Consider the following 18743-nt stretch of genomic DNA (forward strand, 5'->3'; position numbering starts at 1 on the left):
TGATTTCTAAAGCTGCCCAGACGTCACTGAGTCTGAGAGACTTCAGTGAGATCATTGAGCATTGGGGATGGGATGGACAGTTTTGGCAATGACACTTTTATGACCCCTGATGATCACACCTGTGAAAAGACACACAAGACTCTGTTGAGAGACCTGCATCAGTAGTGTGGCTCTGTAAAGGTCCTGCAGGTCACAACAACATGACCCAACTTTCAACAACATGGTTGTGCAAGGCTTGAAATGTCTCCTCCCCTTCTCCTCCAAAGAATTGTGTTGCTCTCCGGTTCTTCTCATTTGTGTTTACTTCTATTGTCAAATCATGCCTGCTGAAGAGCAAAACATCTCCTGTGAGTTCTGACTAAGCTAAGGATGTGATCAGCCAAATACATTTCAAAAACACAGTCAGCCCTCAGCCAAATCCTGCAGATCCTGCTGAATCCAGTGTATAGTCTGTTGTAATATCATAATTAGCAGAAAATGCTCCCTTTTTAGTATTAAACTTTATAAGGAGAGACTAACTCAATTTGGGGCCAGGTCATGTAGTGAAAACCACTATAAAAGCAATGTGAGTGGTATATTTTATTTTTTCTTATATATATTTTTGTTCGGAGTCTATCTGTCACACCCTGTCTGTGAGTCTAAAAATAGACACAGTGTACTTGTGTAGAAAATAATGCATCAATAACTAGATACCAATCTGAATAGTGTAATACTTTCAGAAAGCACTGAACTTCTATGGGTATGAGCAGTATGCATAAGGAAATAAGACTGTTTCTGATTAATCGCGAGTCAGCCACTAGATGGAGACAAATAGCCACACACAGACAACAGAGAACAGCGTTTCAACTGTCATAATGCAATGGGCTCAAAGGTTTCACACACTTTAGCCAAGTTACGTTATTTAAAGTCGTCACTGTTTCGAGCAGCAGAGATTCTCAGGCTAAAGATCTTGATGTGAAATCTTCACAACATCCACCTTTTTTAAACTCTTGTAAAACAACATGCCACTTTGACATTTCATTCAGGCACACTATTTCCTCTTTTCCATGATCTCAAGCCAAAACTTGACATTTAATTATTGATAATAGTTGTTACTTGTTACTCACTCTTCCTTTTAAATCTGTAGGTGCTTTTTATTTTATAAGTTGGCCATTTAACGCCTTTCGTACAACAGTTTCCGTAGTGTAGTGGTTATCACGTTCGCCTAACACGCGAAAGGTCCCCGGTTCGAGACCGGGCGGAAACACTGTTTCTTTTGAAAATTCTAAAGATATGACATGAACATAAGAGATTATTGAGACGGAAATTGAGAATAACATCATCACTGAAAACAGTTTAAACCATTACTCTGTAAATACAAACAGGATGCAAATAGTGCAGAGAAGTAAAGAGTGGAACTTTGAAATTGGATGAAGTATTCTCATAAATTCAGCAATATAATTTACTGCTGGATTTACTGCACTGTACTATGCTCCAAGAACCCGTAGTGTAACAACTTAAAGAACACTATATGAAATTCCTGAGCAGCAGCTGCATTGATGGGGACTTGGGGACTTTGGGGGGGGGGGTCTCTGTTTCCTCCCACAGAGACAATTCTTATGTAAATATTTTATTTACATTTACTGTCCCCATTAAGCAGTTGTATAGGCTAGTTAAGTAAATTCTAAAACCAGATGCAGTTAATAGCTGCTCTGTAATTAAAGGATAATTACTGTTTTTTACAACCGGGACCTTATTTCTAGCATAAAATACGATCATTTACTCACCCAGACAACTTTGGTGTCATTTGGAGTGGTTCAGACGAAATTAGACACCGTATATCCGTATAATGCCAGTAGCTACACGGGGCACCGAACCGCAGCCTCTATATAACGCATTATCTGCCGCAAAACTAGTTCATTTCACCAATATTTAGTTATGATACGTTAGTGCTATTCCCCTCCGAGCCCGTGGTGGCATGTTATCAACATCCGGGGTCTGTAGGTTAACCTAATAACCTCTGATCTGGATGATGTCATTTCCGAACGTCTACCACAGCCCGGTTTATCATTGAGTGGAAATCCTTCAGTCTTGTGTTACAGACATTTATTGACACATCCAGATGACACCACGGGCTCGGAGGGGAATAGCACTAACGTATCATAACAAAATATTGATGAAATGAACTAGTTTAGCAGCAGATAATGTGTTAGAGGCTGCGCTTCGGTGCCCCGTGTACTCGCATTATACGGATATAGGCGGAGCTCCACTGACACCAAAGTTGTCTGAGTGAGTAAATGATCGTATTTTATGCTAGAAATAAGGCCCAGGTTGTAAAAAACGGTAATTATCCTTTAAAATGAAAAGAATCACACCACAACACACCTGTTTGTTAGATTTCAACAGGCATATTTTAAGAGGGGAAGCAGGTGTGATATGAGCAAGATTCAGAAAAGATCTTAGACATTTGATCTGATTTTAGCTCTCCATTCAGAAGTCGATGACTTGTGTGTTGCTCTCTCTGATACACACAAACTTGTGAATAGCACTGTGTTCACCAGACCCGGCCCTAACCAATGTGGCGCCCTAGGCAAGATTTTAGGTGGCGCCCCCCTTGCATCGAAGTAAATTCCACTGCTGGTGTACATACTCACAAGAAACTGAATAGCTTTATCTTGGACATTCTTTTATTTAAAGAAAGCAATTGCCCAATCAAAATACTTAGAACAAATTAGAAAGAAATACAAAAAAATATGATATGAATATATGAAATGTAATATAAATAGCTTACATAAAGTATAAGATAAGTAGTAGTAGTATAAGTAGTAGTATAAGATACCCACAAAATAAAAAGTGTAAACAAGTGACATGCTGCTGCATCACTTCTGGGTGGTGCTGCTGAGGTGGAGGCAACAGGAGGAGCGCTTGATGCTGTAGGTGGCCCAAGATTTGCAGGGGTGGGACTGAGAAACCTCAACAGTGCATCTGAAGAGAGAAGATGAGTATGTGACACCAGTCTAATAATAAATATGATATGATACATAATATGATTTCAAGAATAAAATGAAATGAAATAATATAAATGAAAAATCTAAGAGATACATGCATGATGTTCACTATACTGTACATGTATAATATACAATGTACTTTTTCTGATATGCAAACTATATAAGATTCAATGTTATTGTCATTACAACAAAATGCTGATTAGCAGAATGCAAAGAAGTAGTAAACTGCAGTATAATATAGAATGTGGGAATGCTAAATTATGCTAGCTATAATATGAATGATGTGCACTTTAACACTGATGTAAAGTTTAACACTATAAACACACTTTAGACAATATGAACTGTAACACAACATACAGCTAGGCTTACAACTATAATAAAAGGGTGGAAAAGGAATAGCATTTTGATTGACTATTACAAGCTAAGAAAACGTTAGCTAACCAGATGTTAATAAAAATGCTGAATAGATCTAATATTTACACATTTCCCTGAGGAAACCCAGCGAGCACAAACCCTAATTTCATCGTTTGATTCCCGGTTGAAAACAGATTGATATGAGGTCTGAACGTCTTTTCAACCGTCTGAAAACGGTTACAACATCAACGTGTCACAAAACACACATTTGTTTGATGTCGGTTGATAATTAGCTCAGTTGTAGCTCTCTACAGAGATTGTATTGATTATTTTTACGTTTTTTCTATAAATGAGAGGAGCTGAAATAACGTCTAAACAAAACGTAATTTCAAAGCATTTAATGTTGAATAAAATATCATAAATATGAAACTATATAGGCTATGTCTGCACACTAAATAAGCTGGGAATTTTCTATACAGCAATTCCCGGTGAAATATGTTTTCTATGTGAAAGTTGAATAAACGTCTCCATATAGCCGGTAAAAAACGTTCACTTTTCAACCAATTTTCAACGTCTTTTCACCGGTTACCATAGACGTCTTTTAGACGTCTTTTCAACCAAAATGTGCTTGCTGGGAAGTAAGGTGGGAGTAGTTACATTACTATTTTCCATAACAACTTAGGCTCTTCCATAACATTAGCTGGCGTTAAAACTAACAGTTTAACAACAAACCATGTTATGCTAATGAATAACGACGTTATCGTCGTTCTGCAACACACAAATAATGTCATGACATCATCTTTATTGTAACATTACCTCTGTCTTTGTCTCGTTTTTCCTCCTCTTCTTTTCTTTTTTTCCTCCCCTGGGCACCAGACAGTTTGGGACGTTATGACATGTTGTTGTCGAGCTTGCCTTGGGGTCACGTTAAAAAACGACCATCCTCCCCCAGGTAGCAGGTACAGTCTAATTAGTGGGGGGGGCGTCTTAGGAAAGTAACGTGTCATCATTATTATTATTAGTATTCCTATTTAACAGGCTTTGCTATGCAGTTAAATTAATGTGGACTTATTATCTTCATATTAAGACATGATACCAAGTAGTTTTAAGAATAGTGGAAGTTACATTTTTTTTCTTCCCCCATTTGTGGCGCCCCCTGGATGGACGGCGCCCTTAGCATTTGCCTATACTGCCTATGCCACGGGCCGGCCCTGGTGTTCACCCACATAAACAATATTTCATCATTGTTGGCATATAGAGACATGAAACATTATTTAAATGCTCACAGTTATATTTTATTGTATCAAATGAAGTTAACGTATTCCATGTGCAGGAAGTGTGATGCCTCGTCATTTTGGGTGTACTATAGTCTGCATATCTGCATATCTGTTTGTTAGTTTCACTTGAATTTATAGCTAAGGTGAAACACTTTCACTGTTGAAAAGTCTTTTGGCGCCATCTTGTGACAAAATACATGACTGCACTTGAGAAACTGAAGATTTTTTTAGTTAAATGTATTTAAATGTATTAAAAACTGTATATTTCAGTCATTTACAATAGAAATGACTTATGTGTCTGTGGTTGTTGTCTACATTGTTTCTGGCATGAGAGTCGAGGTTTTGATACTGTAGATTTTCCTTCTCAAACCTGCAATGACTGAACTTTGACCTCATGCCTCTTCTCTGTCTCCTCTTTCAGGGAGAAGATGATCTGCAGGATTCTTCTGCTCATCAGCCTGGCCTCCTGTGTTTCTGGTTAGTTACAACTTTACTATAACATCCATAAATATAATAACAAAATACATTGTCAGCCACACTAACAGATTTTATATTTAATCTGTGAGTGATAGCATTGACAGAACATATTAAAGGTAGAATATGTAGAATGAGCAGAACGACGCCATCTAATGTCTCGAGATCGTAGTCGCAACAACCAAAAAGTAATTCCAGCAGTCGGGTTGCCAGGTCCGGTGCCGGATTTTATTTTAGCTCTAACTCTGTAAATATACCACTTTATCCCCATATCTAACATTTTTAGGCGAGAAAGTAGCCCTTTAGATCCACAATGTGACGCGAATTTGTCCAAATAACATCTGTTTAAAGTTTTGTTCCTGCGAATTCGGAGCCACTCAAGTTAGCCGTAGCGAGTAACGCACTTCCGGTCATTTTCACAAAATAAAACACCCGTTGCCTTTTATTATTAAGAAAACCATAACGATAGAGTTGGTGCTTTTATTTTGAAAACAGGAAGCGAACATACCCTCGCTGTAACTGACTTGAAACTTGAAACCACCGAGGTACATTACATTGTAACGCCAGTGGGAGTAGCAGCAATGTCTCTGCGTGTACTGCCTAATCCTAAGCACCGATTGGCTTGTGTGTGGTGTCGTCAGAAGCAGAAGAGGCTCACGGTCGTAAACATCTAGTCACGTGTACTCTGAGATGGACGCGCAGGTCAGGAAATGACGTAAACGGACTGTATATGGTTTGTTATTTGTGTTATTACGTTACGTGTTGGACTAAATACATGGACATATTGAGGAAAGTATTCCGGTTTTATGGAAAACGGATTTCATATTTCACAAGAATGGATACTTGGCGAGCTGTACAGAAAGTGCTGAGTCATAAGATGATCGTTGTGGATAAAGGGAAGACTTTGAAGGTATGTAGCATTATAGCTTTTCTCACTTAGCTGAGTGGCTAGCCAAGCTAATCGCTAATACTATTACGGCTGTGAGCAACCATATAAGTCGTGAGTGGTCTTGAATGAATCAGAACAATCTAAGCTTTCCAACAATGTACGGCATGAGTATATATGTTTAAGGGTTGGTGTTTAAAACATTCAGAAGAACGCGTGGCTACCTCCTAACATCCGTCCTGTCCCGTGAACGGAACAGCGTGCGTTAAGAGGTTAATGATCAAATATCAAAATCCGAATAGCGTCAGAAAGTCAACCCACTCTCCACATTTCCATTGCTACCGTTTTGATACTTCATGGTACACTAACAAATAGCATCTCATATGAAAGCTAAGACCCTGGCGAGTTCAACAGTACCACTATTATTGCGCTTAAAACTCAGTGAACCAGCAGCCAAAGAATACAAAGTTAAACAACCACTTATTTACAGCGACTAACAGATATTCTGTCTTACCTTCGAAGTTTTGTGATGAAAAGTTGTACTTGAGAGCAAAAAACGCTGGTTTTAGTAAGTCCAACACGGCTTTACTTGTTTACAACTCCATTTCACCCAGTGCCAGCCTACAGTAGCTGCACCGGAACAACAGACAACCCTGGCAACCCGCAATTCCGGCCGCTAATTGGCTGGTACAGTGTACACAGAACGTGTCAGAACGTCATTGTCGAACCCGTCAAAAAATTTTAAATATATTAATTCAGACTAAATATTTTTTTTTATGGAAAAGCAATACTTTCATTCTGTACCCCTCAAAACGCCCCGTGGCTGTATTATTTTTAGAAAAATATAGCTTTTAATAAATATTCTACATATTCAACCTTTAAATAATTGTAAAAAAATAAATAAATAAATAACTTAGTGCAATTGGGAAAGTTTTATTGGGTTAATGCAATGGGTCAAACTAAGGATGAATGTGATATCTTAGCAAGTTGAAGAGGAATATTTAAAATCATGTTTGTACAGATACAGTATCAACTCATACAAGTGACTTTGTCATTTCTCCCTATTATATTTCTGAGACATCCCTCAGAGATATATGGCTCTGACTAAACTAATGATGCAATAGATGTAGGACCTATTTAAAGGAGCTGTTGTCTGCCATTTGGGAGAGGGAGTAAGCTGTGTGTACATGTGTTCAGAGGAGCATGCAGCAAGTTTTGTGAGTGAAGTTTTCCTCAGGAAAGCAAAATTAATTTGACTTTGTTTGCTTTTCATTTGTGTGGTGATATACATCTATTGGTGCTTGTACTGTGTGGATAGATAACCTTATTTCAGTTGAAGACTGCCACCTACCATGTGATAAAGTTACTAAAGTGTTAGTACTGATAATTTTGTTTGGGTTTCTCAACCTAAAGAAAAAAAAATGTCTGTGATGTATGTGACTTGCAAAGTAACTACTCATAACCAGAAGGCATGGCCAGTCTCAAAGCCAGTACACTTGCTCTCATCCATCTGTTAGCGACAGGTGAGCAACATTGAAGCAATAGTTTGTTTAAGTGTGTAAGTTCAGTGTCTCCAGCATGATTTGACTGAAAATTGATAACTTGTGTTTGCAGCACTGCAAATTAATACAAGTTATAAATTTGTGTTTGTTTCCTTTCTTCATCCTTTTCCTTTGTCCATCTTTTCCTCCTTTGTCCTCCCTTTTTCTTACTGACTCTAAGAGTGATGTGTGATTTTTCCATCAAATTTCTTTTTTGTGTGTCTATGCTGTAGAACCATAATGAGGAGGAGCCTGCATACAATCCAGTCATGTACCTACCTGTTCAATTTATTATTAGGATGAGGATGAATGCTGATAAATCTGTGTGTGTGTGTGTGTGTGTGTGTGTGTGTGTGTGTGTGTGTGTGTGTGTGTGCGCGTGTGCGTGTGTGTGTGTGTGTACGTGGTAAAGGAAAATATGCCATCAAATTTTGCACACTGCATTTTATAGGATAGCATATATTAGGAAAATAGCCAGCTCAAGACTTTTTTTCAGGAAATCTGAGTCCTGGAGGCCTGAGTGAAACTCCAATTACAGGTCTTTGGCACTAATAAAGTTTATTATTGAACAAATGCTGAAAATGTGAACTAACTTTTGGGTGGTTAAAGTTGTGTGGTGTAGTGTAAACTATAGCTTAATCCGACTTCTCTGCTGCCTCTGGTGGCCACAAGATATAGTTGTTGGAAAGTATGTTAATTTATCTTAAAGAGAAATGTTTATTCTCATTATAGAATACCATTCTAACACCTGATATGTCTGGTAGAGTTACCACTATTGCTAATCTCTGTAGAGGTCAGTGTGTCAGAAATGCTAGACTGATACTTCACTCCGATGTCAACAATTTAACCTCATCCAGTGTTGCTCATCACTTAAACCTCTAAACTCAGTAGAGTGTTTCACATAGTCAGTCACAGCCATATGACTCACTGTCTAGAGAAATTAGCTGTCAGCACAATATATAAACACAGATCGGCCACCCAGTGAAGGCGAAACTAGGTGTTTTTAACATGTATATCCATAAAATGTTGATACAGAGATATAGTGCTGCTGGGTTTTAAGTGTTTCTGGTTTATTGATGTAATGAGCTTTTATTCAACTTGTAGGAGCAATGCAATGACATGTAAAGCTAGTCTACCAGAAAACAGGGTGTGTTATGCCAAGTTAATTCATAAGAAGCCATTTATGATTATTATCTCATTGTCATATCATGATAAACATCGGTGCATATGTCTTTTTAAGTTGAATAATAATAAAAAATGGAAATCTCAGTCAGTCAGTTGCAACTCATGTTTATTCAGGAAACAAATCATACCTCCACAACACACCTTATTTTTGACCTGCCATCGCTGGGTTTTTGATACAACAGTAAAAAAGAAACAACATAAAAACAATAACAAAGGTTGTCAAACTAACATAAATACAACAAACCACCACTTGTGCCTGCCTCAGAGTCTGCCAGACCACTGCCAAATAAAAACGCCACCTCCTTCCCTCGCCCTCCCCCACAGTGGAACAGCGACAAAATAAAATCTTCCCTTACTGCACCGCAATCCTCTGCCTTATCAGAAAATAGCAGAGACATAAAAAAGAGCTCTAAGCCCACCCAAAACAATCAGAATATTTGATATAAACTGTATAAGACCAACAGTTGTTTCAGCTTGATGTTGAATTGCTCAGATGTAATTAGAGTGCTGTTGGGATGGCAAGGTAATGGTCTTTCTCTTACCCTTAAATGACAGCCCAGTATGTCAGGAATGAAAAAAGTAAAGCCAGAATTGAGGCGCTATTATCTGAAAGCAGGTTTTAGTCACCTAATCATTTTATTGCATCTGTTTTTCTGTTTTTGTTTTTTTTCTGTATTGCCCTCAATTGCAAAGTTATGGTTATGCTGCGAGGGAGAGTTGAGTTAATTCATACTTCTTGTGAACTTGTGAACAGGTTTTATCTTTTTTTTTTTGCTATGTTCTCCTTCTCAAGATGACAACAGAAATAAGCAATATGACACAAGCAAATGCAAAGGACGGTTTCTTTCAATGTTCTTTTCTTTATACAGCCATGATGGAGTGCAGGAAATAAACTGACATTAACCTTTTGGGGATAAAGAAAAGTAAAACCCATTCTAATGTTTGTTTCTTTTCTATTCATTTGCCTTTCTTTAGCTATTGTGTCAATCTTTATTTTTTAACATTAATAATCACACAATCAGTACATCATGGGGATGGTATTCATCAAGCATCTAAGAAGAGGGGGACCAAAGGACCATGGATCACGTCGCCAATGTCATGTGGCCCATGCAGCTCCATGTCCAACAGTACTCCTGCTCTCAGATTTGATTAAATACCTTTTACTTGGTCCAATAAACCCAAACAGGCTGCAACAACATCATTCACAAAGCTACATTACATCTACTGTATATACAATGCCACCTAGAGCTAATCAATGGTACTGCATGATATTACATGGCTAATGTGGATTCTAGTGTTATGTCTTGTTGACTATGGAGAGAGCAGGCTACTGAAAAGGGTGACATTGAAAGCAAAACAGGATGAAAGAACCATAGCTTCATTCTGAGAAAAGCAGTATCCATTTTCCTTTGAGAACACAGTTTGATTGTTTTTCTTGGTTGAATGTGAAGGTATACAGGTTTACATATATCATTTCCCATTACCAGAGCACAAAGTGAGTACGTTTTCACTGTATTGGTAGTGTATTATTTACTGAGAAGACGTGAGACTAAGACTGTTGATGTGTATTGTGATTTGGTGCTAAGTTTATCCATTCTTGTCCAAATTCCCAAGGAAAAGGGATGCGGTTCTCGTCTGAGCAAGGTAGCATTGTGACAGGTAAGGCATGAGGATTCAGTGTTTTGCTCTTATCTTTTAACTAATCATGGTCCTCTGCATCTCCTCCTCCCTCCCTCGGTTTCTCCCTCCCACCCCACCCCTCCCACCCTACACACACTCACTCCTGCACTCTATTGTCGTTTTCTGGATGCATCCCCCCCCTTGTCCTCTGCTGTTTAACTGAGGGAAGTGATGTTGGAACGACCGCCAGGGGGCACTACAATACGCCGGCCAGCAGGCCTGATAGGGATGTCATCTGGGGTGGGGGGACCTACAGGAAAATAGAGAGAGAGAAAGATAAGTTACATGGAAAAAAAATAAACAAGATAACGCAAGGATGTATGAAGGCCAACAGGGCAAATAAAAAGAAAGCCAAAATGAAAATTAAGGACAAAGAAATATATAAAAAGATGCATTTTACAGTGCGGTTTGTACTCGCTGGTCTGAGGAGAAATGAACACTGAGAAACTTCAAAACTGTAACAGGATAATTTAAAATTCAAGTAAATGTTAGGAATTGGAATTATTTTTGTTTGCACTACATTTCCATATACACTATATTGTTACCAGTCTTTGATTACGTATTGATATCCTACCTACATGCTAATTAGTTAGTGGTGCAACGTTGAACACTCATATGTGTGAGCCCTAAATAAATGTGTTCAAATATTATATTGCAGAAAATATATAGAGTACTAGATTAAATGTTATATTTTACATTCACTGATTTATTTGAATATTTTTTGTTAAGTTGTAAACCTTTTATTAAGAAACAACAATGTGGCAAGATTGTGGTATACTGTGACAAAGGAGGGACATTTGCTATGGAAAGTCAGCACAAAGGAGATTTTGTGGAGCCTACTGTATGTAAACCCTGTTGGATTAAACAGATCCAGATGATGAGATTGACTTTCTCTGCTCTTCTCTGTGTCCTTCAAAACCAAAATCTAGGTCTTCTTTTGTCAGTCCTTGGAGACTTACTCTACACAGAACAGCTTTTATGCTTTTATGTCATAGCACACAAATAATTTTCATGCACTCACATTATCTCTTTACAGGCACTAGAGGTTTTGCAAGACATATTATTATTGTCTATGAATTACAGTATGTGTCACTGAGATGACAGGGGAATGCAAATTTCAGCCGAGTTTCAGCTGTATGAGTGCTAACAAAAAAGGCTTAAGTTTGACATAACGCATGGTGTTTCCAAAAGATGAGCCAGGGTGTCTGCTGAAACAAATTATCAGTGAGTATATATAGACTAAATGGAAAGTTGAATGATGTCAGGCTATGATACACTGCATCTAAGCAAACAATTTTTCCCATCTCCCTCCAGACAAGTAAATCAACTCTGCAGGTGGTGAACCTGGAAAAACTTAAATAGATAGGAGACTGACTCACCCTGAGAATACGCACACATATTCACACGCACACACGCAAGAATACACACCATCTTAAACACACGTTAACTGTTACAGAGCCTGGGAAACTAGGAGCTGCCAAACTTCTAAATGCATGTACTCAAATCTGCAAATTCTTTCCAGCCGAGGTCACCTTCTTGTTTCATCAATGAGGTATCACACACCAGCTATGCTTGTAAAGGCAGGTTGCTTAATACAGCCAGAGGCTAACCACCATTCTGTAGACTTTTTCTTTCAGGATCACATATCAACCATTAAAAATAGTACATGTAGTCACTAAGATCACATCAAGTACACCTGTACTCTGTCCAGATTTGAAGGGGTAACTCTCTTTAATCTAAGGTTACACATGGACACATTTAATCTATCAGGGAGGACATAGTGACTAACTAACAGCTACATAGTTGCTCTGTTGGATTATAAAACAGTGGAAACACTAACTACTGTATCTGCTTTTTGATTTCCCTGTTCCCTGTCTGAAGAAGACAATTTCTCACGTTTGTTTTCTAAATCAAAGTGAATCCACTGCTGACCTTACACATTGGCAAAAGACTGTCACTCAGCAGCTCTGCATAATGGAACAGATGTCTAATGTGAAGACATCATGTTATAATCTCTCACATTAGATAGGCTTTCTTAATAGACCATGTCCAGATGCCGGGTCTGAAATCTTGTACGCTATTCGTTTTAGGCCTTGAGCCAAGACTCGTCTAGCATGACGTACGAGAAGTGCAACCGTGGAGAAAACTTTATTTCCTACTGTAGCTTAATGTTACATGGAGGTTGTAGTGAAAAGAGGTGTGGAATAATGTAGGCGAAAGGGATTTATGGTGCATTTTTTAAAGATGAATCACATTTGAGAATGATCTATCTGACTTCGGTATAAAAAAATACTATGAAATATATGATCAGACATGCAGGGTAATGAAAACCATAATTTGCGTGGTATAACAGGCATAATTGAGACATAGACTTTAATACTGCGCTCCAAACTTGAACAGTAAAATATAGTTTACAGCAGAGATGAGTGTCGGTCAGAAGTACGGCTCATGAGGTTTCAGTTTGGGGTAATGCCGACTTCATGTCAAATCACACAAAAGCAAAAACAAATAACAGACATCTCTGTGTAGATATATTTAACTCAATAATATCTGCATTGTGGCTCATTAAAACTCAAAGGAACTATGTGACTAAATTAGCAACATGCATAAACACACAAATTGTCGTATAAACACTGTAGAGTAGACCCATGACATACTGCAGACAGACGCATATCATACTGTGGACATCAAGTATGAAACAGGATAATGATAGATTATTAGGTTTTCCTATGGGCTTGTGATGTTTGAATGCATCATTCATGAAGGGCAACTACATGCATAGATCACATGACTGTTGAGTTGAGATGAAACTGGGGATAGACAGATGCACATGCTCCTTTGATGTATCTACATACTGCGTAGATCAATTCAGACCAAAACCTGATTACAGGAACGAAAGTATGGACAGGGCGATAAGAGGTGGAGATTATATTAAAAAGATGGGCTCACCACATGGTGCAGGGTTACCTGCTAGACTAAATCCAGACTGGTGCAGGTTTCTGACGGGCTGTTTGGTGGGAGAGGTACGTGCTGAGGCCGAAGGGGTACCGCCACGGGACATTGAGAATTCAGACACAGGTCCATCATACATTCCCCTGGGTACTGCCCTCAGGACTGCCAGCTACAGGACAGACAACAAGAAAGACGAAAGAGGTGGTCATGATGAAGAGAAATAAGGAAGCATGAAAAGAGGTAGCAGAAGATTTGTAAGGACAAAGAGAGACATTATAGTGATTTGCGTAACTGTTTGTGCCCAAATTATGTATGCATTCTTTTTCCTGCTGAGAACCAGTTCCAGATTTACACATCCACACGCACATACACATATGTGCAAACCTCTCTTTAGACAGGAACAGAGAAGGCACCACATATAAGTTGAAACTCTATGTTAGTGAAAAAGCCATTGTCTGTCTTTCTGTCTGTCTTTCTGTCAGTGGTGTGACTCAGTGGAATCTGCTATGACAAGTTAAAAAGAGACATCTGTGAATAAGGAAAGCATAACAGTTACTGCTACATGTACCAAGATAAACAGCACATTGTTAATACAGCTCAATTTTCTCATCATCAGGCAGCTGTGAATTAGGAAATTGTTGAACAATGAGATTTTTGGCCCATTAGAAAGGGAGCAAGAAGCGGAAAGCAGTGTCTGCTTCCACTTTAAGCTGTTGTAAATGGTTAAATGGGGAATGCTTCATATTTTCAATTAACTATTAATTCTTTGGAGGAGATTTTTTTTTGTTTGCCATTTCATCTTCATCTGCTCAGCAACTCAGTTCAATTTAAATTCAATATTGTATTTTAAAATATTAAGGGTAGCTTTTTACTGTACTTTCAGAGTTAATTTTCCCAATATGTTACTACATACTCTTTGAGTAGGTGAATAGTAGGCTGGACAGTAGTAAAACCTTAATTTACCTGCTTCCTGGCTTTAACACGCTTGTAGGCATAGTCAGGGAAGGGTGAGCAGGGAATGAAGCGGCCCACGCCAGGGATGACATGCAGGTTCCCATCTTCCAGAACAATCTTCCCCTGGCAAATCACCACAAGTGGGGCTCCGCGCAGCTCCATGCCCTCAAAGACATTGTACTCAGCAGCCTAAAACAAAAATATGAAATTACTACAGATACAGCCAAAGTAACAAAATTGTAAATGCACAATTGTGGTGCACAACAAATGCAACACTGAAGCAATATTTGTTGTTTCTGATAATGGTTTTGAAAATTAAATTTGAGTAGTGAAAGAACAAAATGAAGAAGACAACAACAGAGGAAGCAGGAGGATGGTGGAAGAGACTACAAACTACATAAACTCTCTTCCTTATTTACTCTCTTTTAATCCCTCGCCCTCTCATTCTCCCACTCTATCATTCATCACCTTGTTTCTTACACTTAACCGTTTGGCGTGTACAAACAGCTGCCGTCATCCAGCTGGTGTCGGACAGTTCCTCTCACTCTCTACCTCGTTCTCTCACTCTCTTCACATTGCTAATTTTCCAGTTGTTCATATAACCCTGTTTCTACCTCTATTTTTCAACCTATGCCTTTCTCTCCCAACTTATCCTTGCTTGATTTATGTAAACCCTTGCATTTTTATCCCAACCTTGTTCATTTTTCATCCCCTCCCAATTTTCCTTCAGCTAACTTTCTTTTCTCGACATGTTTGTGATCTGTGATGGTCCCCCTCCCCTCATTCCATTGTTGCTTATTTCCTTTGCACACGGCCCTGTTTTCTGCTGCCGTCCAAATTGAGGCCAGAACAGGACATAACTAAGACTTACTGCATGCCAAAATGATGTCATGACTAAGCTTTGTGTGTGTGTGTGTGTGTGTGTGTGTGTGTCTCAGAGTGTGTATGTTGCTGCTCAGTCTCTTTGTCAGAATATCCTTACATCTATGTATCTATTGCATCCATCCATGTTTATGTCGACAACAACGAGTGATCCAAACCAGATGTGGGCTTACTGATAACAAACTAGGACACAGTACAATACGGTGTAAGTCATATTTATCTACAGAGGAAGGCATTTCCCTACACAGTGTGCTGGTAAACAGGGCCGCTCCTGTTTGGCCTGGAATCAGACTATCCATTAAGGTAGATTTATTGGAGCTGGGAGCTGCTGTGCTCTGGTCCTCTGCTCTCTTCTGTTATTTTATCTGGAAGGACGACCAGCAGGAAATGAAAGGGTGACATCATTATGTAAGAACCCATGGATCCTCAGTGGATGTACTCCACATTTGGAGAAGGCATATTATTAGTCCAGTTCTCTCTTTCCATTCTTCCATCTGGAGACAGAGCAAACTTCTTTCTCCTCCACTAAACAAAAGTCATAACTTGATCTGATAACTTGAGCAAGGCAAACTTAACTAACTTTGCCTTTTGACAAAAATACTGCACACAATCATGATGGAATCTGTGACATATTCTAGCAGCTGCAACCCAAAGTTTAATGTTGTCTTCCTCACTGATGTGTTTCTGTAAAAGCATGAAATGCAGTAGGCTGGTAAAGCCTTCATTTCCTGTGCAGACACTTCCTCTGCTGCTTCACAGTAACCTGTTAGAGCTCCTCTAATGTCTGTGTAATAGTAAGGATGTAAGGATGTATACAGTGTGCACAAGAAGTGCATGTGTTTATGTGTGTGTGTGTATCTTTGTGAAGCTCTAGTCTTAGACTTTGAGAGTGCAGATATATATAGGAAATGAGACAATGTTTGTATTGGGTTCAAGCAGGTCTTCATATTATAAAGATTCAAATGTTTCTAATGCTGTTTCATTGGCTTCAATATTTAATTTTGCATACATGACAATTGAATTTTTTTTAAAATTTGACACCATTAACTTAAATGTGAGCCATTGAACCTCTGACAGTAACTTATTTTATATGAAAAAAACTGATTCTTCAAAACCTTGGTGTTGTGTTGCAATTAATGGGCAAAAAATCTATAGCTTAACATGTATTTAACAGCTGGATAATCCTAGGAAAACAGTAACCCTTCAAGAGGATGAAGTTGTTAGTGATGTTGTTCAATTGCTGCTTATGTCAGTAGATTTTTCCAAACAATATGTAATCTATAATAATAGAATAAAGTGACTTAAAATCAATGCACACATATTGAGTTGAGCAAAGTGTATTGCAAAAGAGGAGGGTGGAGTAAACTGAGGTCACGCAACACTACCAATTTTGATTAAGATTGCATGTTAAGTGCAATGTTTTCTATGAAATCTGAAGTCTTTGACTAAAGCTATTTTCCACTTATGAGTTGTTTTCAAACAAGAAATGTGTACAGATGTCCCAAATCTCTGAGGTTTGTTAAAGTATTTGAAATATTAGTCCTTATTGTAACTTAATCCTGTGCAATGAATGACATAGTTTAAGAATATTTTGGATAATATGTGAATATGATATTGCATGATATAGAGGAAGGAGATACCACTTGATTGTTGGTTATCTTTAGTTGGACTGTACAGGGCATTTAGGAAAATGTTGTTTATGTCACTAACATATACAGAATGGTTTTATTTTGTATTTGGATAATCCTGTGTATTTGAATAATCCATATTATTCCAAATCAGTATTTCCGTCCTTGCTGAAGGTTTTTGGATTTAGTGAGCCTCAAATTTACACTGAGAGCTGGTCATGTGGTGAATACGGTGCAAGTCGCATTAGTAGTGAACATCCACTGAGACCTCATTTCCTTTCAGAGGAACTGAGAGCTCTTTGGAAGCTGGTCAAAAATGTGCTCCCTCTCTCCCTGACCCTCTCTTTGTATCTTTTTTCTCTCTCTATCTTGCACACATACACACACAGACATAGACACTGTTCTTATCTCATATCTTGCATTCTGCTTTACTCTTTCTCTAAAAAATCTGACCTCTTTCAAAAGCACGTTTATATTTCTCCCTTTTTTCCTCCACCTCATGTTGTTTTTCAACTCATTTCTTATTTTTAGCAAAACATAGATCAACTGCACAAAAAAGGTATTGATAATGCCAACACCAGCAAGCAAGTTCTATTGTTTGAGAAGCTGTGAAATGATATAGCATCTAGTAGTAGTAATAGTTTCAGTAGTTTATACTGTGTATGTACCGAGTTGTGTGTCTTTGCAGTGATGGTGCTGATAGAGTCTGTGTCCCAGATGACCAGGTCAGCATCGGAGCCAACAGCGATCCGACCCTTACGTGGGTACAGGTTCAGGATCTTAGCTGCATTGGTGCTGGTCACCGCCACGAACATGTTCTCGTCCATTTTACCTGTAGTCTAGAAAAGAAAACAAGCCAAGTGTTAAAAATAAGCATTTGTCAGAAAGGATGATTGGTTACTAGATGTCACAATGTTAACCTTTTCACCCGGCTTACTCACTTTCTTCCCTTTCTCATTCAAGTGAATTGAAAGGTGTCTTGAAGCTTTTGACTGGTACTGTATGTAGCTCTAGCTGAAAACATTTAGATAGCAATAGCCAGCATCTCTAAAGGACTTACATTCAGTTTTACTTTTTAAAATTCATCCACATTTTAGAGGTAGCACAGTGTTCCACAGCAGTCTAAAGCTGCAAGGCTGTTAGTTGTACTTTGATGCAGTGATAACGACAATGAATGAGGGAAAAAATTAGGGCAGTGTGCTCCATCACCGGGTGAAGGAAAGGACAAACATTGAGATAGAAAAGGCAAGTATAAAGCAAGACAGAGACAACATGATAGTAAAATAAAGCTGGAGAGAGGGAGGGAAATAGGGCAATAGCTGAGCAATGTAGGCAAACTAGCAAATGCCAGATGAGAGAACAGAGACAGAGAGTAAGAACATAGCCTTATAAAACAAAACAAGATGTGGTTTCAACTACAGAGCAAACAACACAGACTGAAACTCACAGAACAGAAGAGACACTGCAGAAAGGAGTTTTTAAAAAAAGCCTAGAAAGCTTAGAAAAATGATAATTTGCCTTAAGAGAAATGGGTAGAAACTGAATCTGTGAATAGAAAGTGAATTTTGTCCCTGTATGCCTTCCAATGTTTAAAAATGGATTTAAAAAAAACATAGTCCTCACCACAGCTTTATCCCAGATGAGGGACATCCTCTCCTCCACCCCGTTGACACCCTCTGGGATCTGAGTGAAGTCGTCCTTGCCAATGGCCTTCTGGGCCACGCTGAAGGTGCAGTGAGCGCTGCCAGTCACACTCAGGTCTCCACTGGGAGATAGAGACATGGAGATATGAGATTTAGATGGAATTATAACAGTACGACAAACTCTGTGTAGTGTAATCACAAGGAAAGATGTTTATTTACTTAAGCATGAGAGCCACACCAAAACAGAACAAGGAATGGGAGCAACTGATATATGCCTTGTGCCAAAGTTTATTCTTGAAG

General features: G+C 38.6%; 1 protein-coding gene and 1 non-coding gene across 2 annotated transcripts in view; one reads left to right on the top strand and one right to left on the bottom strand.

The window, feature by feature from the left end:
* The first annotated feature begins 1173 nt into the window (after window positions 1–1173).
* On the top strand, window positions 1174–1246 carry trnav-aac (transfer RNA valine (anticodon AAC)). Its single transcript has one exon. It is a non-coding gene; the product is annotated as a tRNA-Val (tRNA).
* A 9244-nt stretch (window positions 1247–10490) lies between these two features.
* dpysl3 (dihydropyrimidinase like 3) overlaps window positions 10491–18743 on the bottom strand; it is a 36001-nt gene continuing 27748 nt past the window's right edge. Inside the window, exons 10-14 of the mRNA XM_053331400.1 lie at window positions 18424–18565; window positions 17469–17639; window positions 14300–14479; window positions 13352–13505; window positions 10491–10634 (exon numbers count right to left, since the gene is read on the bottom strand). Coding sequence (XP_053187375.1) covers window positions 10540–10634; window positions 13352–13505; window positions 14300–14479; window positions 17469–17639; window positions 18424–18565 — 742 coding nt within the window. The 3' untranslated portion in view covers window positions 10491–10539. The remainder of the gene's footprint in view (window positions 10635–13351; window positions 13506–14299; window positions 14480–17468; window positions 17640–18423; window positions 18566–18743) is intronic.

Source organism: Scomber japonicus, chromosome 13 (assembly GCF_027409825.1).
Source record: "Scomber japonicus isolate fScoJap1 chromosome 13, fScoJap1.pri, whole genome shotgun sequence".
Lineage (NCBI taxonomy): Eukaryota > Metazoa > Chordata > Actinopteri > Scombriformes > Scombridae > Scomber > Scomber japonicus.